Here is a 26194-nt window from a genome sequence, read left to right as displayed (position 1 = left end):
TTGTTGTGCGACAGAGGTCCAGTGACTCTCAAGCTGGTCCTAGTGGCATTAAAAGAAGAAGGGAAGTAACCCCAGAAAAGGACTTGCTACCTCAAGTCCTAATGGAAGGGGATTCCCCTTCTAAACAGTAAGAAGATAATGCTCTCCCCTCCTCCCATCCCATCAATCATCACCAGATCTTCAATAAAAGTAAGTGTCATGTAATTGTGCATGCCTTTTTCAGTTTGTGTGTATTAAAATTAACATTTCATGTGGTAAAAAAAAAATTTTTTCATACTTTTGGGCGTCTTGCACGGATTAATTTTATTTCCATTATTTCTTATGGGGAAAATTGATTCGCATAACGATTATTTCGCATAACGATGAGCCCTCTTGCACGGATTAAAATCGTTAACCGGGGGTCCACTGTAATTGAAATTTCTCATCGTTGAACTTCATATTGTTTTCTGCAGCCCACTGAAAGATTTGGTTGATGTCTGCCTGGAGCTTTGCAGTGTCTGCAATGGAAGACACTGTCATGCAGATTCGGGTGTCATCTGCAAAGGAAGACACGGTGCTGTGGCTGACATCCTTGTCTATGTCGGATATAAGGATGAGGAACAAGATGGGAGCGAGTACTGTGCCTTGTGGAACAGAGCTTTTCACCGTAGCTGCCTCGGACTTTACTCTGTTGACAACTACTCTCTGTGTTCTGTTAGTGAGGAAATTATAGATCCATCGACCGACTTTTCCTGTTATTCCTTTAGCACGCATTTTGTGCGCTATTACGCCACTTGTCGAAGGCTTTTGCAAAGTCTGTATATATTACATCTGCATTCTTTTTGTCTTCTAGTGCATTTAGGACCTTGTCGTAGTGGTCCAATAGTTGAGACAGACAGGAGCGACCTGTTCTAAACCCATGTTGCCCTGGGTTGTGTAACTGATGGGTTTCTAGATGCGTGGTGATCTTGCTTCTTAGGACCCTTTCAAAGATTTTTATGATATGGGATGTTAGTGCTATTGGTCTGTAGTTCTTTGCTGTTGCTTTACTGCCCCCTTTGTGGAGTGGGGCTATGTCTGTTGTTTTTAGTAACTGTGGGACGACCCCCGTGTCCATGCTCCCTCTCCATAGGATGGAAAAGGCTCGTGATAGGGGCTTCTTGCAGTTCTTGATGAACACAGAGTTCCATGAGTCTGGCCCTGGGGCAGAGTGCATGGGCATGTCATTTATCGCCTGTTCGAAGTCATTTGGCGTCAGGATAACATCGGATAGGCTTGTGTTAATCAAATTTTGTGGCTCTCTCATAAAAAATTCATTTTGATCTTCGACTCTCAGTCTGGTTAGCGGCTTGCTAAAAACTGAGTCATATTGGGACTTGAGTAGCTCACTCATTTCCTTGCTGTCATCTGTGTAGGACCCATCTTGTTTAAGTAGGGGCCCAATACTGGACGTTGTTCTCGATTTTGATTTGGCATAGGAGAAGAAATACTTTGGGTTTCTTTCGATTTCATTTATGGCTTTTAGTTCTTCCCGCGATTCCTGACTCCTAAAGGATTCTTTAAGCTTAAGTTCGATGCTTGCTATTTCTCTGACCAGTGTCTCCCTACGCATTTCAGATATATTGACCTCTTTTAGCCGCTCTGTTATTCTTTTCCGTCGCCTGTAAAGGGAGCGCCTGTCTCTTTCTGTTTTACATCTACTCCTCCTTTTTCTTAGAGGAATAAGCCTTGTGCATACATCGAGTGCCACCGAGTTAATCTGTTCTAGGCATAAGTTGGGGTCTGTGTTGCTTAGTATATCTTCCCAGCTTATATCGGTTAGGACTTGGTTTACTTGGTCCCACTTTATGTTTTTATTATTGAAGTTGAATTTGGTGAATGCTCCCTCGTGACTAATCTCATTATGTCGGTCTGGGGCTCCGCGCATACATGACTGAACCTCAATTATGTTGTGATCTGAGTATATTGTTTTTGATATGGTGATATTTCTTATCAGATCATCATTGTTAGTGAAGATGAGGTCTAGTGTATTCTCCAGTCTAGTAGGCTCTATTATTTGCTGGTTTAAATTGAATTTTGTGCAGAGATTTAAAAGCTCGCGTGAGTGTGAGTTTTCATCAGAGCTGCCTCCTGGTGTTATTACTGCAACAATATTATTTGCTATATTCCTCCATTTTAGGTGCCTTAAGTTGAAATCCCCCAGGAGCAAGATGTTGGGTGCAGGAGCTGGAAGGTTTTCCAGACAGTGGTCAATTTTTAACAGCTGTTCCTGGAATTGCTGGGATGTTGCATCCGGAGGCTTGTAGACTATCACAATGACTAGGTTTTGGTTCTCGACCTTTACTGCTAAAACTTCCACTACATCATTTGAGGCATTTAGCAGTTCTGTGCAAACAAGTGACTCTGCAATGTACAGGCCAACCCCCCCCTTTTGCCTGTTCACTCTGTCACATCTGTATAGGTTGTAACCTGGGATCCATATTTCGTTGTCCAAGTGATCCTTTATGTGGGTCTCAGTGAAAGCCGCGAACATTGCCTTTGCCTCTGCAAGCAGTCCACGGATGAAAGGTATTTTGTTGTTTGTTGCTGGCTTTAGACCCTGTATATTTGCAAAGAAGAATGTTATCGGACTGGTGGTATTGTTGGTACTGGGGGGGGATTTTTTTTCCGGCATTAGTATCTGTATCTGTTGGTTTGAAGTGGAGGCCATCGACTGTGGTTCCACTCCATCCTAGGATGGTTGAAGGAAGGTACAGGTGATATCCTAGTATGGTTGAAGGAAGGTACAGGTGATATCCTAGTATGGTTGAAGGAAGGTACAGGTGATATCCTAGGATGGTTGAAGGAAGGTACAGGTGATACCCTAGGATTGCTGAAGGAAGGTACAGGTGATATCCTAGTATGGTTGAAGGAAGGTACATGTGATATCCTAGGATGGTTGAAGGAAGGTACAGGTGATATCCTAGGATGGTTGAAGGAAGGTACAGGTGATATCCTAGGATGGTTGAAGGAAGATACAGGTGATACCCTAGGATGGTTGAAGGAAGGTACATGTGATATCCTAGGATGGTTGAAGGAAGATACAGGTGATATCCTAGGATGGTTGAAGGAAGGTACAAGGGATATATTAGGAAGGGTTGAAAGGAGGTACAGGGGATATATTAGGAAGGGTTGAATGGAGGTACAGGGGATATATTAGGAAGGTTGAAGGGAGGTACAGGGGATATATTAAGAAGGTTGAAGGGAAGTACAGGGGATATATTAGGAAGGGTTGAAGGGAGGTACAGAAGATATATTAGGAAGGGTTGAAGGGAGGTACAGGGGATATATCAGGGAGGGATGAAGGGAGGTACAGTGGATATATTAGGAAGGGTTGAAGGGAGGTACAGGGATATTAGGAAGGGTTGAAGGGAGGTACAGGGGATATATTAGGAAGGGTTGAAGGGAGGTATAGGGGATATATTAGGAAGGGTTGAAGGGAGGTACAGGGGATATATTAGGAAGGGTTGAAGGGAGGTACAGGGGATATATTAGGAAGGATTGAAGGGAGGTACAGGGGATTTATTAGGAAGGGTTGAAGGGAGGTACAGGGGATATATTAGGAAGGGTTGAAGGGAGGTACAGGGGATATGTTAAGAAGGTTGAAGGGAGGTACAGGGGATATATTAGGAAGGGTTGAAGGGAGGTACAGAAGATATATTAGGAAGGGTTGAAGGGAGGTACAGGGGATATATCAGGGAGGGATGAAGGGAGGTACAGTGGATATATTAGGAAGGGTTGAAGGGAGGTACAGGGATATTAGGAAGGGTTGAAGGGAGGTACAGGGGATATATTAGGAAGGGTTGAAGGGAGGTATAGGGGATATATTAGGAAGGGTTGAAGGGAGGTACAGGGGATATATTAGGAAGGGTTGAAGGGAGGTACAGGGGATATATTAGGAAGGATTGAAGGGAGGTACAGGGAATTTATTAGGAAGGGTTGAAGGGAGGCACAGGGGATATATTAGGAAGATTGAAGGGAGGTACAGGGGATATATTAGGAAGGGTTGAAGGGAGGTACAGGAGATATATTAGGAAGGGTTGAAGGGAGGTACAGGGGATATATCAGGAAGGGATGATGGGAGGTACAGTGGATATATTAGGAAGGGTTGAAGGGAGGTACAGGGATATTAGGAAGGGTTGAAGGGAGGTACATGGGATATATTAGGAAGGGTTGAAGGGAGGTATAGGGGATATATTAGGAAGGGTTGAAGGGAGGTACAGGGATATTAGGAAGGGTTGAAGGGAGGTACAGGGGATATATTAGGAAGGATTGAAGGGAGGTACAGTGGATATATTAGGAAGGGTTGAAGGGAGGTACAGGGGATATATTAGGAAGGGTTGAAGGGAGGTACAGGGGATATATTAGGAAGGGTTGAAGGGAGGTACAGGGGATATATTAGGAAGGATTGAAGGGAGATACAGTGGATATATTAGGAAGGGTTGAAGGGAGGTACAGGGGATATATTAGGAAGGGTGAAGGAAGATACAGGGGATATAATAGGAAGGGTTGAAGGGAGGTTGTGAGTGATATTTTAAGACATAAATCTTAAGCAATCAACAGTTGTGTAAGTGTGAGAGTGGAGACAAATTGTTGCTGACATCCAGCATTAATGTTTGTGTTGGTAATGACAGGTACAGGAGACCATTAAGAAGGCCCTGGACACCATCACCACAGAGACAGGTGCCACAGCTGCCCCTGTTTTCCTGGGAGACTCAGCCACCACCATCATGGAGAAAGTTAAGATAATTACTGGTGAAAGCCCTCCAGCGACATTAACTGTAAGTTGAAAGTCTTTGTTTATTTTTTCATGTTATACAATATTAATCATAATAACATGATCATCAAAATTTTCATTTTTAAAGTTACCTACTTTCTTATTCCTATAATATGGTAATGAACCTGCTTCCTAATTTATTTATACACAACTTTTCATAATATTTTGACTGATGGGTTATTCTAATATTCCTTACAGTTGTCATAGTCACAAAAATAAACATTGTATAAACTAAACCAACTGAACCTCCTCTCCAACTCTCTGAAACAGTAAATAAACTGAATGATTTCTTCTCTACCATAGTAATAAATCAAACCAAAAAGTTCTGAACTCTCAAGTCCAGTTTAGTGATTAACTATTCCAAACTAATTCTATGTAGGTTACTTCAATAATAAAATCATTAACAAAGCCCAAAGCTAAGTTAATGTATGACAACTGATACATAAATAAGTTCATGTATTACCCAACTATTGAACAGTAGGACACTACTCATACAGCAGGTTAGGTTCCAGGCTACTGTAGGGCACTACTCATACAGCAGGTTAGGTTCCAGGCTACTGTAGGGCACTACTCATACAGCAGGTTAGGTTCCAGGCTACTGTAGGACACTACTCATACAGCAGGTTAGGTTCCAGGCTACTGTAGGGCACTACTCATACAGCAGGTTAGGTTCCAGGCTACTGTAGGGCACTACTCATACAGCAGGTTAGGTTCCAGGCTACTGTAGGGCACTACTCATACAGCAGGTTAGGTTCCAGGCTACTGTAGGGCACTACTCATACAGCAGGTTAGGTTCCAGGCTACTGTAGGGCACTACTCATACAGCAGGTTAGGTTCCAGGCTACTGTAGGACACTACTCATACAGCAGGTTAGGTTCCAGACTACTGTAGGGCACTACTCATACAGCAGGTTAGGTTCCAGGCTACTGTAGGGCACTACTCATACAGCAGGTTAGGTTCCAGGCTACTGTAGGGCACTACTCATACAGCAGGTTAGGTTCCAGGCTACTGTAGGGCACTACTCATACAGCAGGTTAGGTTCCAGGCTACTGTAGGGCACTACTCATACAGCAGGTTAGGTTCCAGGCTACTGTAGGGCACTACTCATACAGCAGGTTAGGTTCCAGGCTACTGTAGGACACTACTCATACAGCAGGTTAGGTTCCAGACTACTGTAGGGCACTACTCATACAGCAGGTTAGGTTCCAGGCTACTGTAGGGCACTACTCATACAGCAGGTTAGGTTCCAGGCTACTGTAGGGCACTACTCATACAGCAGGTTAGGTTCCAGGCTACTGTAGGGCACTACTCATACAGCAGGTTAGGTTCCAGGCTACTGTAGGGCACTACTCATACAGCAGGTTAGGTTCCAGGCTACTGTAGGGCACTACTCATACAGCAGGTTAGGTTCCAGGCTACTGTAGGGCACTACTCATACAGCAGGTTAGGTTCCAGGCTACTGTAGGGCACTACTCATACAGCAGGTTAGGTTCCAGGCTACTGTAGGACCCCACTCATACAGCAGGTTAGGTTCCAGGCTACTGTAGGGCACTACTCATACAGCAGGTTAGGTTCCAGGCTACTGTAGGACACTACTCATACAGCAGGTTAGGTTCCAGGCTACTGTAGGACACTACTAATACAGCAGGTTAGGTTCCAGGCTACTCTAGGGCCCCACCCATACAGCAGGTTAGGTTCCAGGCTACTGTAGGGCCCCACTCATACAGCAGGTTAGGTTCCAGGCTACTGTAGGGCACCACTCATACAGCAGGTTAGGTTCCAGGCTACTGTAGGACCCCACTCATGCAGCAGGTTAGGTTCCAGGCTACTGTAGGACCCCACTCATACAGCAAGTTAGGTTCCAGGCTACTGTAGGGCCCCACTCATACAGCAGGTTAGGTTCCAGGCTACTGTAGGGCCCCACTCATACAGTAGGTTAGGTTCCAGGCTACTGTAGGACCCCACTCATGCAGCAGGTTAGGTTCCAGGCTACTGTAGGACCCCACTCATACAGCAGGTTAGGTTCCAGGCTACTGTAGGGCCCCACTCATACAGCAGGTTAGGTTCCAGGCTACTGTAGGGCACCACTCATACAGCAGGTTAGGTTCCAGGCTACTGTAGGACCCCACTCATGCAGCAGGTTAGGTTCCAGGCTACTGTAGGACCCCACTCATACAGCAGGTTAGGTTCCAGGCTACTGTAGGGCACCACTCATACAGCAGGTTAGGTTCCAGGCTACTGTAGGACCCCACTCATGCAGCAGGTTAGGTTCCAGGCTACTGTAGGACCCCACTCATACAGCAGGTTAGGTTCCAGGCTACTGTAGGGCCCCACTCATACAGCAGGTTAGGTTCCAGGCTACTGTAGGGCCCCACTCATACAGCAGGTTAGGTTCCAGGCTACTGTAGGACCCCACTCATACAGCAGGTTAGGTTTAAGGCTACTGTAGGACACCACTCATACAGCAGGTTAGGTTTAAGGCTACTGTAGGACACCACTCATACAGCAGGTTAGGTTTAAGGCTACTGTAGGACACCACTCATACAGCAGGTTAGGTTTAAGGCTACTGTAGGGCCCCACCCATACAGCAGGTTAGGTTCCAGGCTACTGTAGGGCCCCACCCATACAGCAGGTTAGGTTCCAGGCTACTGTAGGGCCCCACTCATACAGCAGGTTAGGTTCCAGGCTACTGTAGGGCCCAACTCATACAGCAGGTTAGGTTCTAGGCTACTGTAGGGCACCACTCATACAGCAGGTTAGGTTCCAGGCTACTGTAGGACCCCACTCATGCAGCAGGTTAGGTTCCAGGCTACTGTAGGGCACCACTCATACAGCAGGTTAGGTTCCAGGCTACTGTAGGGCCCCACTCATACAGCAGGTTAGGTTCCAGGCTACTGTAGGGCATAACTCATACAGCAGGTTAGGTTTCAGGCTACTGTAGGGCACCACTCATACAGCAGGTTAGGTTCCAGGCTACTGTAGGGCCCCACTCATACAGCAGGTTAGGTTCCAGGCTACTGTAGGGCCCCACTCATGCAGCAGGTTAGGTTCCAGGCTACTGTAGGGCCCCACTCATACAGCAGGTTAGGTTCCAGGCTACTGTAGGGCCCCACTCATACAGCAGTTTAGGTTCCAGGCTATCGTCAGAAAGTGAGTATTGCCAGAAATCAGAATGCCATTTTTTCCACTTATAAATGCATACAAATACCAGATAAGTTTACAATAACATATGTATTATTATTATTATAATCAAAAAGAAGCGCTAAGCCACAAGGGCTATACAGCGCTGCAGGGTAGGGAAGGAAGCAAGGGAATTGGATGGCAGAAGGGAGGAGGGATGATCAGCAGGTTACAGAAAACAGCGGGGCAGGGGATAGTATGGGGGTAGAGGGTAGCAAGAGATTGAAGTAGAAAGGGCTGAAGGTATCAGAATTTGTGAAGTAAGTCAGTCGTTGTCAAAAAGTCAATGAGAGTGTCCGGATGAAAGGTGGGTCTATCAGCGAGAAGGGAAGGTAAAGAGAGAGCAGCGGAGCGAAGACGACAACAGAGGTAAATTCTGCGTGCTCGTTGATAAAGTGGGCAGTCCAACAGAATGTGGCTGACTGATAATGGAGCTTGGCAATTCTCACAGAGAGGAGCAAGACGCCTCTCCATGAGATATCCATGAGTAAGACGAGTATGGCCAATGCGAAGATGGGAGAGAGTAGTCTCCCAACCTCGACACTGGTGATAAGAAGACGGCCAGTAACCTATACTCGGTTTAATAGACTGAAGTTTGTTGCCGAGCATAGTAGACCAACGTTGTTGCCAACGGGTGTGAAGGTGGGAAGATATTGCAGCAAAATAGTCCGTAAATGGAATACCTCTATAAGAAACTGGTAGGTCATGTACTGCTGACCGCGCAGCAGTGTCTGCCTGTTCATTGCCCTGTACGTCAACATGACCAGGGACCCAACAAAAAACAATATCTTTATGCTTGGTAAAGATGCGGTGTAGCCAAAGTTGGATACGAAGGAATAAGGGGTGAGGTGTATCAAATTTTTGTATAGCCTGTAAAGCACTAAGGGAGTCTGAGACAACCACAAATGATGACACAGGCATAGATGCAATACGGATAAGTGCTGTAAGGATGGCATATAATTCAGCAGTAAAAATACTAGCCGAAGATAGTAAATGCCCTTGTACGACGCTGTCCGGAAACACTGCTGCGAATCCTACGCCGTCAGAAGACTTAGAGCCATCTGTGTACACAGCAATGGCATGAGAATGAGAGTGAAAGTGGTCAAGAAAAAGAGAGCAGGAAGCGACCGTAGACAGTTGGGCTTTTGAGCAAGGGAGGGAGAAAGAACAGACTGGAACAGCTGGAACTTCCCAGTGGGGTAGGGAAAAGTGAGATGCTACATGTACATAGAAAGGTGGTAGTTGAAAAGAAGACAAGAGCGAATGAAGGCGAAGAGAGAAGGGACGGAGTAAACAGGGGCGGCGAACAAATAAAGAATGTCTACTAATATCAGTGACCATTCTATAAATGGAAGGATTGCGGAGATCATGAGAGCGTACATAGTAGCGCAGGCAATGGGCATCACGGCAATCGGATAAGGATGGAACGTTCGCTTCTGCATAGAGGCTCTCGACAGGGGAAGAGCGAAAAGCACCAAGGCATAAACGTAATCCTTGGTGATTAATGGGGTTAAGGCTAGAGAGAGTAGCAGGAGATGCCGCTGAATAGATCTGGTCACCATAATCAAGTTTTGATAAAATAAGGGTGGAATGTAGGCGAAGGAGGGTTCGACGATCAGCTCCCCACGAAAGATGAGCAAGGGTTTTAAGAAGGTTCAGCCGGCTGTGACAAGTTGCCTTCAGAGAGGTAATGTGAGGTTTCCAGGATAACCTACGATCAAAGAGGAGGCCCAGAAACTTGACTGTATCACGTTCAGGGATACGGGAGCCATAGAGGTACAAAGGATGATCAGAGATGACAGAGCATCTAGTGAAAGTGATTTGGTGGGTTTTAGTGCTGGAAAATTTAAACCCACGTGTGGTGGCCCAATTGGAAACACTGTCGACTGCATGTTGGAGAGAAACTGTAAGGAGGTGACAGTCAGCGCCTGCACAGGCAATAGCGAAGTCATCAACATAGAGTGATGACCAAATATTTGATGGAAGACTAGAGGCCAAATCATTAATAGCAAGGAGAAAAAGTGTTGTGCTCAGAACACATCCCTGGGGGACACCTTCAGCTTGGATAAAGTCCGGGGAGAGCACATTATTAACCCGAACACGGAAATGCCTGTCAGTTAAAAAGTTCTTAAGGAAGGATGGTAGATTGCCTCGAAGGCCTAAGGAGTGGGCTTGGGCTAAATTATTATACCTCCAAGTTGTGTCATATGCCTTCTCAAGGTCAAAAAATATGGCAATAACTGAGTGGTTATTCGCAAAGGCATTACGAACATACGTATCCAAGCGTAGTAAGGGGTCTATGGTAGAACGTCCCTTACGAAAGCCATATTGACGAGTGGAGAGACTGTTGTGTGTCTCTAAATACCACACTAAACGTCTATTTACTAGGCGTTCCATTACCAGTGCAAACTGCACTGGTAAGAGCAATGGGACAAGTGGGAGGTTTCATGTCCCGTAGTGCCTGGTTTGCGGAAAGGGAGAACAATGGCGGATTTCCACAGCTGTGGAAGAACTCCTTGTGACCAAATAAGATTGTAAAGGCGTAATAGGACTGCAAGGGCTGACTGATGTAAGTGTTGTAGCATACGAATATGAATGTCGTCGGGCCCAGCTGCCGATGATCGACAAGCTGAGAGTGTTGCCTCCAGTTCTTGAAGTGTAAAAGGCACATTATACTGTTCTTCTCTGAGAGAAGAAAAGTCCAAGGGTGCTAACTCTCTGGCAGACTTTGAGGAAAGAAATGAGGGGCATAGATGGAGTCCCTGAGAAATACGGACCAGATGATTGCCAATTTCATTGGCAACATCTAGTGGGTTTGCTATATCAACACCGGCAACCCGCAGAACAGGAGCCGGGTCAGGAGAATATTTACCACTCAGTTTTCGTACTTTTTTCCAGACTACACTCATAGAGGAAGCAGAGGTGATGGTGGAGACATAATCTCGCCAGCAAGTGCGTTTAGCATCACGGATGACACGGCGAGCGATCGCACGCTTCTGTTTAAAATCAAGGAGTCGCTCTGTGGTTCTATTGTACCGGTACCTGCCCCATGCAGCGCGTTTCAAACGTACTGCACGAGCACAAGCAGGAGACCACCAAGGCACGCATTTCTGAGAATGCCTGCCCGAAGTTTGGGGTATAGAATGAGAAGCTGCGGTGAAAACGGAGGACGAGAAGAGGTGTAAAAGCTCATCGATGGAGGACGAAGAAGGAACCTCTTTAAAAACAGTTAGGTGTGAGTAAAGGTTCCAATTTGCCCGATTAAATTGCCAGCGTGGGGTGCGAAGAGGTGGCGAATATGAAGGGGAAGTAAGAATGATTGGGAAATGATCACTGTCATGTAAGTCCGGGAGAACAGACCAAGTGAAGTCTAATGCGGCGGAGGAAGAGCAGACTGAGAGATCGATGCAAGAGAGAGTGTGAGTCCGAGGATCAAAATGGGTGTGAGTACCTGTATTTAAAACATGGAGGGGGTGGGTGGCAAGAAAAGCCTCTAACTGAATTCCACGGGAATCACAGTGAGACCCCCCCCGGAGGAAATGGTGGGCATTAAAATCACCAAGTAACAGAATCGGTGGCGGTAATGACGAAACAAGGAAGGCAAAATCCGGAATAGATAATGCCCGAGAAGGAGAGAGATATAAAGAACAGAGCGTATACCACCTATGTAAGTGGATACGGGCTGCTGTGTAATGCAGCGAAGTATGAACAAATAGCTGATGGTACGGAATATCAGTGCGGAGAAGAAGGGCACTTTCATTAAAGGTCCCATCAGGAAAAGGATCTGAAGAATACAATAAATTATAGCCTGAGATGTGAGAAATAACAGCAGAGTGTAATTTTGGTTCCTGTAAGCAAACACCAACAGGGGCAAACTGGGAGAGTAACATCTGAAGCTCACCCCGATTACCCCTGTGGCCTCGTATATTCCACTGTAAATAGGCCATGATTGGCAATGATAAAGATACTTGAAATCCGCAGGTAAGGGTTCCTACGGACTAGAAGGGTTAGAAAAGTCCACATGCGGAGGCAGTGAAAAATGTTCAAGCAGCGAAGGAACGGTGCGCTGTGAAGAAAGGAGTTGCGCAGATGGAGCAGAGGAGAGAGAAAGAGCGGAAGGTGGATCAGTGTCCATTGATGGTTTGGTCTCTGCAATATATTCAGAGATTGCTTCAAGTGTTTCTGAATTCAGAGATGTCGTATGGGAGACAATATTGGGAATGGTAGGGGGAGGATGAGTAAAGATTGGAACTGTATTGGACTGTACCAAGGTAGGGGGGGGGCGAAAGGGTGGAGGGAACTGGAGAAGCGTGGCAGGGGACAGAAGAGGCAGGAACCTGGGAGGTGGCAGAAGAGGAAGAAACTTGGGAGGGAACAGGGGAGGAAGGTACATTACGAGGAGGAGGGTGAACCTCTGCACTTGTAACTGAGCCAGTGAGAGGGGAAGAACTAGGGACAGAGACAGGGAGGGTAAAATGAGGAGGTGGAAGATGGGTAGGAGGTGTTACCGGACCTTTTTTTGACTTTTGAGAAGTAGAGGGACGATTGGGAGGAGGTGTCGTACGAGGTCTCGTCGATACTGAGGCTTGTGAGAGAGAACTCGAAGAAGCGAGATTAGACTGAGGCGTTGAAGTAGGGACGTCTGAGCCGAGGACAGCAAAAGGATTAGATACAGGAGTGATTATGGGAGAGGTAACCACAGAGGTGGGTGTAGAAGATGGGATACTAGAAGTGGGGGGACGTTTTGAAACACGGGAATAAGAAACACGTGGGAGTCTCCCTTGGAGGCGGAGATGAGAAACTGCCATGGCATAAGGGAGACCTTCTGTCTCTTTGAGGTAACGGATTTCCCGCTCGTTTAAATAGACCTGACAACGGCGAGAGTACGAAGGGTGAGCCTCATGACAGTTAAGGCAAGAGGGAGATCGATTGCAAGACGTATTAGAATGGTCATCGGCACCACAGACTGGGCATTCGGCGATAGATCTGCAATATTTCGCTGGATGGCCAAATCGCCAGCAATTTCTACACTGTTGTGGTGTAGGGATCACCTTTCGAACTTGTAACCGATGTCCTGCTATATAAACTGAGGATGGGAGTTCTCGGCTGTCAAAAGTTAAATGAGCCACATTGCTAGGGTATCGTCTCCGCCCACGGGCAGGAAGAACGTAAGTGTCTACCTTGAGGATTGGGAGATCTTGGAGTTCCAGCTGTTCTAGAATGTCAGTGCCACATGTCTGGAAATTTTGTTGAACTATGGTATGGGGCAGAATGACGGTACCACTACAAGAATTGAGGGAATGATGTTTTTCAAGAGTGACAGGGACAGTATCGATATGGGAAAGACGAGAGAGCTCATGAGCCTGGGTAGCATTCTGTACGGTAATGATGCGCGTACCGCTCTTAAGAGCATGAAAAGAAATATCTTTACCAACATGGCGTAGGAGTGCCTTGCCAATACTATGGTCAGAAAGATAGGCAGTAGAGGAAGTTGGTCTTAAAGTGAAGAATTTAGTCCACTGTTCAGTCTGAAACTGAGCGTGGAAAGATAGTGAAGGACGTGTCGATCGTTTCTGAGAAGAACGAGAAGGTGGAGAAGTATCATCAGCAGGTAATTGTCGTTGGCGTTTAGGCGTGGGACCAGAGTTGGTCCGACGTGGAACGGGTCGGCAATTTGAAAATTGCCGCACCATAGAGGGAGAGGCCGGAAGCATAGTCAGAGGAGAGCGAAGATCCGATAAATCGAAGGAGTCAGTCGAGGCCTCAGTACCTGAAGCGGGTGAGGAAACAGCACCGGCAATAGGTACAGAGGCATGAGGAATGTCTGAAGAGTGGTCCAAAGACGAGGCGGGGTCAGAACGGGGTGCGGTATCAAGAAGGGGCCCGGGGGTACCAGGTTCATGGACTAGGGCTGCCATGGTTAGGTTACTTCTTTCTTTTTGTTTTTAAGAAAAAAAAAGAAAGAAGAAAAGAAAATAAAAATAAAAAAAAGAAAAAAAAGGGGGGACCGGGGAGGGATAGGTCCTAGGAGGAATGAAAGGGCCAGAAATCTCCCTCCGCGCCCAAGAGGACCTCAGCACCGCAAGTAGCGCAGATGCAGCATGGAACCCGTGCCATACCCTACCCATCATGCTAGTAAACTAACAATCCGGGATAGCAACCTCACATCTGCCGAGCTACCTCGGTGGACAAAAGAGAGGGCGGCCGGATATCCGCCACAAAGCATACCTCCTTCGGCCACCACCCCCGGAATCCAAAAGGTGGCTTCCAGAGATACACTCGTCACCGGAAAGACACCCAAAGCTACTCCGGGATACCGGAGAGGGATCGGGACATCCCCAGGCGATCCAGATTCCACGGCAAACTACGCCACCGCTAAGAACCTCAACGGAATGGGATGGACCCCGGTATCCTTTCCCCTACCTAGGAACTAGCGCGCCTGTGGGAGAAATCCCAAAGGACAAAAAGAGGAAGGGCAAAAGGGAGGGGTGGGGAGGAGGAGGAGGAAAGGAAAAAGGGGAGGATGGGGAGGATGGGATAGGGGAGGGGAGATTGGGGGGTAATTAGGTTTGGTCTGAGGAAGAAGACCGATAGGTCTAATTCCTCAGACCAAGAGCCTCTTCACCACGCCAAGGAGCCCCCCTTGAAGAGGAATAACATATGTAGCCTCTCCTCACTTAGCCCTTTGAGGGTTTCGGCAGTACTAGTACGGCTTACGACCCAGGATTTTTGATGTACTAGTACGCCTAAATTCTAGCGCCTTCAAATCTAGTGGGAAAAAGCTGGTAGGCCTACATATGAAAGAATGGGTCTATGTGGTCAGTGTGCACAGTATAAAAGAAATCCTGCAGCACACAGTGCATAATGAGAAAAAAAAACTTTGACCGTTTTTTGGGAATAAAACAGCGACTTTGCACTGTATTTTCGTATGGTATTTATTGTTGTATTCTAGTTTTCTTGGTCTCATTTTGTAGAATGGAAGACATATAACAGAAATTGAGATGATTTTGACTGGTTTTACAATGAAAAGTACCTTGAAAATGAGCTCAAAATAGCAGAAATGTTCGATTTTTACCAAAGTTCAAAAGTAAACAAATCATGCCAAGCGTCCAATACACGTCAACTGGTGAGTCTAATATTCTTTCACAAGTGTGCCAATATTATTTATACCATTTTTTACACAAATGCAGTAGTCTACATAACAGAAAATCTTCTATTTTTTGTGAGAATAAAAATTCAAAGTGGAAAACAAAAGAATGTAAGAGGGGCCTTGAGACGTGACTAATGAACAGAGGAAATGTCATTTTAGTGCCAGGAATGTCTTTCTTGTTTATTCTGGACCCTATTCGGAAATTGGCATCTTTTGAAATTTGTGTGAAATTGGCAAAATTGCTAAATTCTGACCACTGTACTGGATAGTTGAAATCGGTAAATGGGTGGTTTCTTGCACTCATTCGATAGAAAAAATCGAGTTCTAGCGAAATATTCATGTTTTTTGTCGACTAGTACAGTGGAATTGGCCAAAAATGGGGCTCAAAGTTGCACAATCGCCGATGTGTAAACATCGCCGAGACCGCTAACTTCGAGAGAGCATAATTCCGTCAGTTTTCCATCAAATTTCATAATTTTGGTGTCATTATGATCGGGAAAAGATTTTCTATCTTTTCATAAGATTTTTTTTTTTTTTTTTTTTAAATTTGGCCGACCCTGAGAACGAGTCTCGGAGAGGGCCTGTCGACCCTCAAAGGGTTAATGACAGAGTTCTGTTCCTAAGACAACATTGGTAAACAAATTTGTCACTAAGTGAGGAGCATACTATAATGGCAGTGGGTTTGTGTCAACCATTGTTGATAATGTTTTAATGTCATCTTTGCACCATTTATAACATTTCTGGTATATTTTTGAACATTTATACAGCAGTATACTGTATATTGTAATAAACAAAATAGAGGAAATCAGCTCTAATATACATTATTTAGGTATGTATACTGGTCAGAGAGCCCATCATAAGTCAGAGTCATCGGTAAACAAGTTTGTCACTAAGTAAGGAGAAGCTGTATTAAGCTAACAGTAGAACTTGGCATTAAAAACAATAAAAAGTAAAATACATACACAGTATATTCATTACTTTAAAATATTTGTAGTCTTTATGTAGGGCAAAAAGTGAGTAGTATTTATTTGTAGAAAGTCAGGTGTAGGCAGACCTGGCTCCCACTCCCAAATGTAATATACAATATTTAAACTCTTAACTGTCCATATGTAGATCTACTTTGTTACTGCTGGTGCTCCAAATGTAGATCAACGTTTTATCTTTCCTGCCTCCAAATTTCCCTCAATTGACCTGAGATGCCTGGTAAGTATAGAATGGGTCTTAACACCCAGTGTGTGCAGTATTAACCCTTTGAGGGTTTTGGTCGTACTAGTACGTCTTACGCGTAGGGGTTTTTGACGTACTAGTACGCATAAATTCTAGCGGCCTCAAATCTAGTGGGAGAAAGCTGGTAGGCCTTCATATGAAAGAATGGGTCTATGTGGTCAGTGTGCACAGTCTAAAAAAAATCCTGCAGCACACAGTGCATAATGAGAAAAAAAAAATTTTGACCATTTTTTTGGAATAAATCAGCGACTTTGCAGTGTATTTTCGTATGGTATTTATTGTTGTATTCTAGTTTTCTTGGTCTCATTTTATAGAATGGAAGACATATTACAGAAATTGAGATGATTTTGACTGGTTTTACAATGAAAGGTGCCTTGAAATTGAGCTCAAAGTAGCAGAAATGTTCGATTTTTACCAAACTTCAAAAGTAAACAAATCGTGCCAAGCGTGCAATACACGTCAACTGGTGAGTCTAATATTCTTTCACAAGTGCACCAATAATATTTATACCATTTTTTACACTAATGCAGTAGTCTGCATAACAGTAAATCTTATACTTTTTGTGAGAATAAAAATTCAAAGTGGAAAGCAAAAAAATATAAGAGGGGCCTTGAGACGTGACTAATGACTAGAGGAAATGTCATTTTAGTGCCAGGAATGTCTTTCTTGTTTATTCTGGAGCCTATTCGGAAATTGGCATCTTTTGAAATTTGTGTGAAATTGGCAAAATTGCTAAATTCTGACCACTGTACTGGATAGTTGAATTTCATAAATGGGTGGTTTCTTGCACCCATTCGATAGAGAAAATGGAGTTCTAGCGAAATATTCATGTTTTTTGTCGACTAGTACAGTGAAATTGGCCGAAAATGGGGCTCAAAGTGGGCAAAATTGCCGATGCGTAAACATCGCTGAGACCGCTAACTTTACGAGAGCACAATTCCGTAAGTTTTCTATCAAATTTCAAACTTTTGGTGTCTTTATGATCGGGAAAAGATTCTCTATCTTTTCATAAGAGAAAATAATTTTTTTTTTTTTTAAATTTGGCCGACCCTGAGAACTAGTTTCGGAGAGGGCCTGTTGACCCTCAAAGGGTTAAAAAATCTGGGACCACTTAGTACCTTGTGGGAGCACCAGTTCAATTGAGTGCCATCTAGAACAAAGAACATGGCAAACACCAGGGATTCACTGATGTCATGTCATATTAGCACTTCCCTATTAAGAGGAGTTGACCCTGAGTTTAGTTTCTTTGAGATGGATGTTTCTACAAGTGGATGAGGAAATATCAAAAACCTCAATAATAACCCAGGTGCAACATTTGTGCAACATCCTTTCATTTTTAATATCGCTGGTAGTCATCATGCTAGAATGTCCTATAGCCTATGTCCTAAGTAAAGAGAAATAATTCTGGAATGTGTTATACATGTTCAGCAGGCTGAAGTGTGATACTGTGCTTGTAGATATGAAGCATAATAAGCATGACTGGCAAGCAATACACATTTTTCACTTGATCAGGAATCAGACGTGACGACTCTGCATCGTGTGTAATATGTGTTGGGTCATGAGCGGCTTTCTCTCTGATACAGAAAGAGACAAAAACAGACAGAGAGACAGAAAGACACATAGGCAGATAGAAAGACAGACAAGCAGACAGATAGGCATGTTACATGTTCAATGTACAGTAGACTGTCATTTAGCATGAGTTTATTTGGCATGATTTGGGTATAGCTCGACTGAAAAATTGTGGCACAATTTTATGTAACACGTCGTATGATAAATTTTACACGGTTCAGTTTGTGGGAAGGAAAAAAAACTTCCATTTTCCTCAAGCGGCTTCCATGTTGTGGTTCAGCGGGGAAGACCTCCTTCCTCAAGCGGCTGCCTTGTTGTGGTTCAGCGGGGAAGACCTCCCGCCGTCTACAGCCCCCCCCTACACCACACCACCATCCTAGCATTCATACTTCATACGTGTCCAGTCCAACTTCTGTGTTACAAGCTTGTGATTGTGAATTGTGTTTTGACCTTTGAATTGCTGTATCTTGTATCTTCCAAGCAATCATGACACCCAGAAGGCATACCAGTGTTGCTAAAAGTGGCAAGAAAAGTCTTAGAATTAATGAAGGAAACAAAGATATTAGACAAGACATCCTGTTGCCATAATGAAGTGTTACTTTGTACACATAAAAAGATGTAATCATAAGTTTGTGTGACTGACTAACTTACTGAATGATTTGACTGATTTACTGAATCACTTGACTGTCTTACTGAATCACTTGACTGACTTACTGAATCACTTGACTGACTTACTGAATCACTTGACTGACTTACTGAATCACTTGACTCACTGAATCACTTGACTCACTGAATGACTTCAACTCAGACATTCCAGTACAACCATCAACTTCAGTACCAGAACCTCTACCATCTACCTCAGCCCAGTAGGGCCACAGCATAACTCTCCACTCTTCACAATCATCCACAAACACCAGCACTTACAATTTAAGGAAACAAATATTGTTATTTCTGTTACATTTGTAGTCTTAAGCAGTAAAAACAACATAATAAATCATAACAGTGAGCTACAATTACATATTCACTTTTATTTTTGTAAGATGTGGAGGTCTAAAAAAAGTTGTTTGGCTTTTTGGGGCTCATAGGAATGTAACCCTATTTTTCTAGTAAGTTCTTCAGTTCATCTAACATGGTTTTACCTAACATGGTGTTATCTGGAATGTAACTACCGTGTTAACCCTTAAAAGGTCCAAATGTATATATATGTTTGGTATATTGTACCCAGGCATCCATAATTATTTTAATATGGCACACTGTGAGTGCGCACACCCATTCTCTCATGTCTAGGTGACTCAGGCTTATCGTGGCAATGTTGAATGAATGAATGACAAAGAAAACGTATATATACGTTTGGGGCGCTACAAGCGTGAACGTATATATTTGTTTTGACCGTTTAAGGGTTAAATGATGGTCTACTGTATAACAGTGAAAACAAATAAAGCCAAGGTTCTCTGGAGCAGTGCATGATCATCAAGTGTCACTGAACTGCTGCACTGTCAGCAGTGCATGATCATCAAGTGTCACTCAACTGCTGCACTGTCAGCAGTGCATGATCATCAAGTGTCACTCAACTGCTGCACTGTCAGCAGTGGAGTGACACTCATCTTACACCTTGCTTCAAAAAGTTTCATATATACAGCGGTCCCTCATTTATCGTCATTAATCCATTCCTGGAAGTGCAACGATTATCAAAATAGATGATTTTTTAATCAATTTTCCCCATATGAAAAAATGTAAATACAATTAATCCGTTCCTGACACCCAGAAATATTAAAACAAAAGTTTTTTTTTACATGAAATATTTTTTATTATTAACACACTTGTTGATTCCCACCAAGGCAGGGTGGCCCGAAAAAGAAAAACTTTCACCATCATTCACTCCATCACTGTCTTGCCAAAAGGGTGCTTTACACTACAGTTTTTAAACTGCAACATTAACACCCCTCCTTCAGAGTGCAGGCACTGTACTTCCCATCTCCAGGACTCAAGTCCGGCCTGCCGGTTTCCCTGAACCCCTTCATAAATGTTACTTTGCTCACACTCCAACAGCACGTCAAGTATTAAAAACCATTTGTCTCCATTCACTCCTATCAAACACGCTCACGCATGCCTGCTGGAAGTCCAAGCCCCTCGCACACAAAACCTCCTTTACCCCCTCCCTCCAACCTTTCCTAGGCTGACCCCTACCCCACCTTCCTTCCACTACAGACTGATACACTCTTGAAGTCATTCTGTTTTGCTCCATTCTCTCTACATGTCCAAACCACCTCAACAACCCTTCCTCAGCCCTCTGGACAACAGTTTTGGCAATTCTGCACCTCCTCCTAACTTCCAAACTATGAATTCTCTGCATTATATTCCCACTGCCTCCAGCCTTCTCCTCTGCAACATTCATCACCCATGCTTCACACCCATACAGGAGCATTGGTAAAACTATACTCTCATACATTCCCCTCTTTGCTTCCAAGGAAAGTTCTTTGTCTCCACGGACTCCTAAGTGCATATCGCTCACCCTTTTCCCCTCATCAATTCTATGAAATTCTATGAAATATAGATGTAGTAAATAAACCATACAATGGGACATGATGAATGAAACATTAACAGCATAACACTTACCTTTATTGGCAATTCTTCTTAGTGTATGGAAGACTGGAGGAAGAGAGAGATTGGATTAGTTAGTGTTTGGAATGGGAATCCTCTTCCATCAACACCTCAGGTACCAAGTCCTTTTCTGGGGTTACATACTTCTCTTATCTGTTTCTTAATGCCACTAGGACCAGCTTGAGAGTCACTGAAGTCCTGTCTCACAAAAAAGTGTCCAGAGAGCTCTTTTCTGGCATCTCTTGAAAACTTCTCTAAAATGGGCCAAGACTCTGTCACTGTACAAGTTGCCAATATGGCTTGCAACATCCTTCTCAGGGTGATGTTTCTCCATAAATCTTTCCATCCTACCCCACATTTCAAAAATCTCCTTAATTTCTGAAGAAGGCACCTTCTTTCATCTCTCTTCCTCCTCATCTGCAGCAAGATTTTGAGCTGCGATCTGTTGCTGTTCCTGCTGAAGCTTTTGCAGCTCCTCAGTGGTTAGCTCTTCATTGTGGTCCTCCACCAACTCTTCCACATCCTCCAAACTCACATCCAACTCCATGGAACTCCCCAATGCCACAATAGATTTCACAACTGACATAGGCTTATCAGGGTCAGCCACAAACCCTTCAAAATCCCTCTTGTGGACACAATCTGGCCACAATTTTCTCCAAGCAACAACAGCTTCCTTGATTTCCCTTTTCTTTGCCACGATGGAAGATATGGTTGTATGGGGTCTGTTATACATCCTGGCTAGTTCGGCCACACGTATACCACTTTCATATTGTTCAATGATGTTTTTCTTAAATTCAATAGTATTTCTCACCTTCTTTACCAAAGGCTTGGCGCTAGGAGCTTTCTTTGGAGCCATGGTAGCTTATTTAGCACTTGCAAGCGCTATAATGAATGGAATATTATGAAATATTTCGTATGAACAAGTGAGGAGACCATCGCTCACTGGTAAACAATGGCACACTGGCTGGGAAGGCAGGCTGAGCCATAAGTATGCGTGCAGGATGAATGATGATTAGTGAGTCAACCGACCATTTGCGAGCCAATGTTTGGACAAAAATAATGCGATGATTTTCGAAAATTACGACTATCGAGCCCGACGATTATTGAGTGACCACTGTACTCCATGTCTAAAACATTGGTAAGAAAGACACATAGGCAACAGTTAGACATCTTTAACCCTTTCAGGGTCGGCAGGCCCTCTCCTAAACTTGTTCTCAGGGCTGGAAATTTAAAAAAAAATAATTATTGTTTCTTATGAAATGATAGAGAATGTTTTCCTGATCATAATGGCACCAAAAGTAAGAAATTTGATGGAAAACTTACAGAATTATGCTCTAACGAAGTTAGTGGTCTCAACAATGTTCACGCATCTGTGATTTCACCCACTTTGAGCCCTATTTTCGTCCAATTCCAATGTACCAGTCGACAAAAATTACAACTATTTCACTAGGACTCCATTTTTTCTATCGAATGATTACAAGAAACCACCTATTTACTGATTAAAACTATCCAATAAAGTGGTCAGAAATTGGCAATTTTGCCAATTTCACACAAATTTCAAAAGATGCCAATTTCCAAATAGGGTCCAGAATAAAAAAGACAGACATTCCTGGCACTAAAATAACATTTCCTCTGTTCATTAGTCATGTCTCCAGGCCCCTCTTGCATTTCTTTTGCTTTCCACATTGAATTTTTATTCTGACAAAATAGAAGATTTACTGTTATGCGCTCTACTATAATAGTGTAAAAATGGTATAAATAATATCAGTGCACTTGTGAAAGAATATTAGACTCGCCAGGTGACATGTATTGGACGCATGGCATGATTTGTTTACTTTTAAACTTTGGCAAAAATCGAACATTTCTGTTACTTTGAGCTCAATTTTAAGGTCTTTTTCTTTGTGAAAACAATCAAAATCATCACTATTTCTGTAATATGTCTTCCATTCTATAAAATGACACCAGGAAAACTAGAATACAACCATATGTAGCATATGAAAATACACTGTAAAGCCGCTGTTTTAAACCAAAAACACAGTCGGAGTTTTTTTATTCTCATTATGCACTGTGCGCTTTAGAATTTTTTTATACTGCACACACTCACCACATAGACCCATTCTTTTGTATGTAGGCCTACCAGCTTTCTCTTGCTAGATTTGAAGGCACTAGAATTTATGCGTACTAGTACGGCACCATACATGAAAGGGTTAATCTGAAACGTTTTGCCTACACAGTAGGTTTCTTCAGTCGAGTACAGAAAGTAGGCAGGAGCAGTAGGGATGTGAAGACGATGTAATCAGTCCATCACCCTTGAAGTTGGAGATTTAAGGTTGTCAGTCTCTCAGCCTGGAGAAGAGATCTGTTCTATACTCTCGAACAATGTGTAGATCAAGTGTAGAAGCCTTCAAGAGGAAACTGGAGAATTATCTTCACTAGGTGCCAGATCAACCAAGCTGTGATGGACATGTGGGGCAGCGAGCCTCCAGCAGCAACAGCCTGGTTGACCAGGAAAGTATCAGACAAGCCTGGCCCATGGCTGGGCTCAGTGAGTAGATAAACTCTTGAAACTTTTCAAAGGTATATCAAAGGTATCAAGCAACAGCGTCGAGACATATATACAGTGGATCCTCAGGTTACAATATTATTCCATTCCAGAGAGCTTGTCCTTAACTGATTTTATTGTTAGCAGAATTAATTTTCCCCATAAGAAATAATAGAAATCCAATTAATCTGTTCCAGACACCTGGAAGTACATATTAGTAGAAAAATTTTCAAATGAAATATACATTTTCCTACACAGGAAACAATGAGACATGAAGAATAAATAGATGAAGAATAAATGACACTTACCTTTACTGAAGATTTATTGATGAGTGATGAGATGGGAGAAGGGGAGATGATGGAGGTTTATTATTGTTGGAAAGGGAATCCCCTTCCATAAGGACTTTAAGTAGCAAGTTCTTTTATGGGGGTTACTTCCCTTCTTTGTTTTTTAATGCTACTGGGAACAACCTGACAATCACTGGACCTCAGTCGCACCAAAAATCTGTCCATAGTGCTCTGTTTCTGGCATTCCTTTAAGATTTCCCTAAATTGGGACACAACATTGTCATTGTAAAAGTCACCAGCACAGCTTGCAACAGCTGTGTTGGGGTGATGTTCATCCATAAAGGCTTGCACTTTGTCCATGTTGTACAAATGACCTTAATCATTGAAGAAGGCAACTTCCTCCATCTCTCTCTCCCCTCCTCTGAAACAATTTCCTCAGCTGTGGTCTCTTGCTATTGCAGATGCTCTAGCAGCTCATCAGTGGTTAGCTCTTCATCATCGTTCTCCACCAACTCTTCCACATCCTCACAACTAACTTCCAACCCCATGGACTTCCCCAATGGCACAATAGATTCCACAACTGGTATAGGCTCCTCAGGGTTAGCCCCAAACCCTTCAAAATCCCTCTCTTGTACACATTGTGGCCACAATTTTCTCCAAGCAGAGTTCAAAGTCCTGCAAGTCACTCCCTACCAAGCCTTACCTATAAGGTTTATGCAACTGAGGATACTGAAGTGTTCTTTCCAAAACTCACTTTGGGTCAATTCAGCATCTGAGGTCACTTCAAAGCACTTTTTAAACACTGCTTTGGTGTACAGTTTTTTGAAATTTGAAATGACCTGCTGGTCCATGGGCTGGAGGAGAGGAGTGATGTTAGGAGACAAAAACCTGACTTGTATGAAACTCAACTCCCCCACAATTCACTCTTGCAAGTTTGGAGGATGAGCAGGAGCATTGTCTAATACCAGGTGGCACTTGAGGTCCAATTTATTTTCCAGGATATATTTTTTCACAGTGCGGCCAAACACATGATAGAACCATGAGGAAAATGTCCCTAGTGACCCATGTCTTACTGTTTGCCTTCCACATCACACACAACGACACTGTTTTTCTTGAACGCTCTGGGAGTTTCAGAGTGATACACGAGTAAAGTCTTCACTTTGCAATCCCCACTAACATTACTACAAAACATGAGAGTTAACCTGTCTTTCATAGGCTTGTGTCCTGGCAGTGCCTTTTCCTCCTGAATAATGTAGATCCTGTTTGGCATTTTCTTCCAAAACAGGCCTGTTTCATCACAATTGAACACTTGTTGGTGTTTTAATTTTTCAGCGTCTATGTACCCCTTCACCCGTAAATGGTCCAAATGTATATATACGTTCTTACCACTAGCTCCCCAAACATATACATATGTTTTATTTTTCCTGCCTCCAAATTTGACACTATTGCCCCGAGATGCCTGGTCAGCATAGAATGCGTCTTAACACTCGGTGTGCATCATATTAAAAAAATCTGGGATCACTTAGTACCTTGTGGGAGCGCCAGCTAAAGCAAACAGTGCGGCAAACACCAAGGATTCACTGATGTAATGTCATATTAACACTCCCCTTTTAAGAGGAAAGTGATGTTGACCTCAAGTTTAGTGCCTGTCTATCTGTCTCTGTATCTGTCACTGTCCATTTGTCTGTCTATCTGTGTCTATCTGTCTCTGCATTTCTTTATCTGTCTCTGTCTACCTGTCTCTGTCCACCTGTCTGTCTACCTGTCTCTGTCTCTGCCTGTGTCTGTCTATCTGTCTCTGTCTCTGGCTATCTGTCTCTGCCTGTCTCTATCTTCTCTCTCTGTCTCTGTCTGTCTCTGGCTATCTCTTCTTATCTCTGTCTCACAGGTACATATAAATACATGTACAATTATAGAAAGTGTAAATTACCTGGGATAACCTAAAAAAATCTGAATTGCTCTACTGTGCTTGTAGATATAATGCATACGAATACCTGTTGATTCACAGTGGCTCTCTTTGAGACAGAGAGACAAGCAGAGACAGAAAGAGAGACAAGCAGATAGACAGATAAGCAGAGACAGAAATGCTGATGCTCATCAAATGTCACTCCTTATCAAACTCTTATCACTGCCATCCCGGATGCTTGTTGCTGACATCATGCTTCAAGGGAACTTCTACTTCTTCTTCTTCTTCCTTCTTCTTTCTACTTCTCCCTTCTTCTTCAGTCTTCTTCCTTCTTTCTTCTTCTCCCTTCTTCTTCCTTCTTCTCCAGTCTTCTTCCTTCTTCCTTCTTCTGTACACCTGTGTATCTAAAACATTGCTGAGACCTATAAATACTTTGTATATATTCCTATACAATAGTAAATAACCAAGGCAGGTGTAAATGTCCACCTGACAATGTGAGTACAATTTCAGTACCTACAAAGATTGGTCATGAAATGACAAGAACTACTATAAATTGCAATTATCAGAACATAAAAATTTCATAAAATAATATGAAAACCAGAAAAAAAGGTATATCGTCAACACTTCTGCAAGTGGCAGGACTCCATGTTGCCATCAGGTAATTGCCAAGTGCCAACTTCGTGCCCTCATATCTTGGTAAATACTGACTAAAAAAAATTTTTTTATCCTGTTACTCTTAGAAAAATGTGTACTTTATTTTTATATAAAAAGAAAATTTTTCTATTTTTCAAAACAACACCTACCATCCGACTTAATACCTGCTCGACTTACGATGACTCGACTTACAACCTTGTATTTTATGCCAAATTTCTGGGAAATAAACAAGTGTTTGTGTTGTACACAGTGTTTATCCTAAACCTTACAATATAAAATACAG

At 43.4% G+C, this 26194-nt stretch overlaps 1 protein-coding gene across 1 annotated transcript in view; it reads left to right on the top strand.

The window, feature by feature from the left end:
* Positions 1-26194, top strand: part of LOC128697319 (uncharacterized) — a 188479-nt gene that overhangs the window by 82542 nt on the left and 79743 nt on the right. Inside the window, exon 4 of the mRNA XM_070104219.1 lies at positions 4653-4799. Coding sequence (XP_069960320.1) covers positions 4653-4799 — 147 coding nt within the window. The remainder of the gene's footprint in view (positions 1-4652; positions 4800-26194) is intronic.

Source organism: Cherax quadricarinatus, chromosome 89, assembly GCF_038502225.1.
Source record: "Cherax quadricarinatus isolate ZL_2023a chromosome 89, ASM3850222v1, whole genome shotgun sequence".
NCBI classification, from domain to species: domain Eukaryota; kingdom Metazoa; phylum Arthropoda; class Malacostraca; order Decapoda; family Parastacidae; genus Cherax; species Cherax quadricarinatus.
Note: the sequence above shows the minus strand (reverse complement) of the source record. Positions and strands in the feature narration are given on the sequence as shown.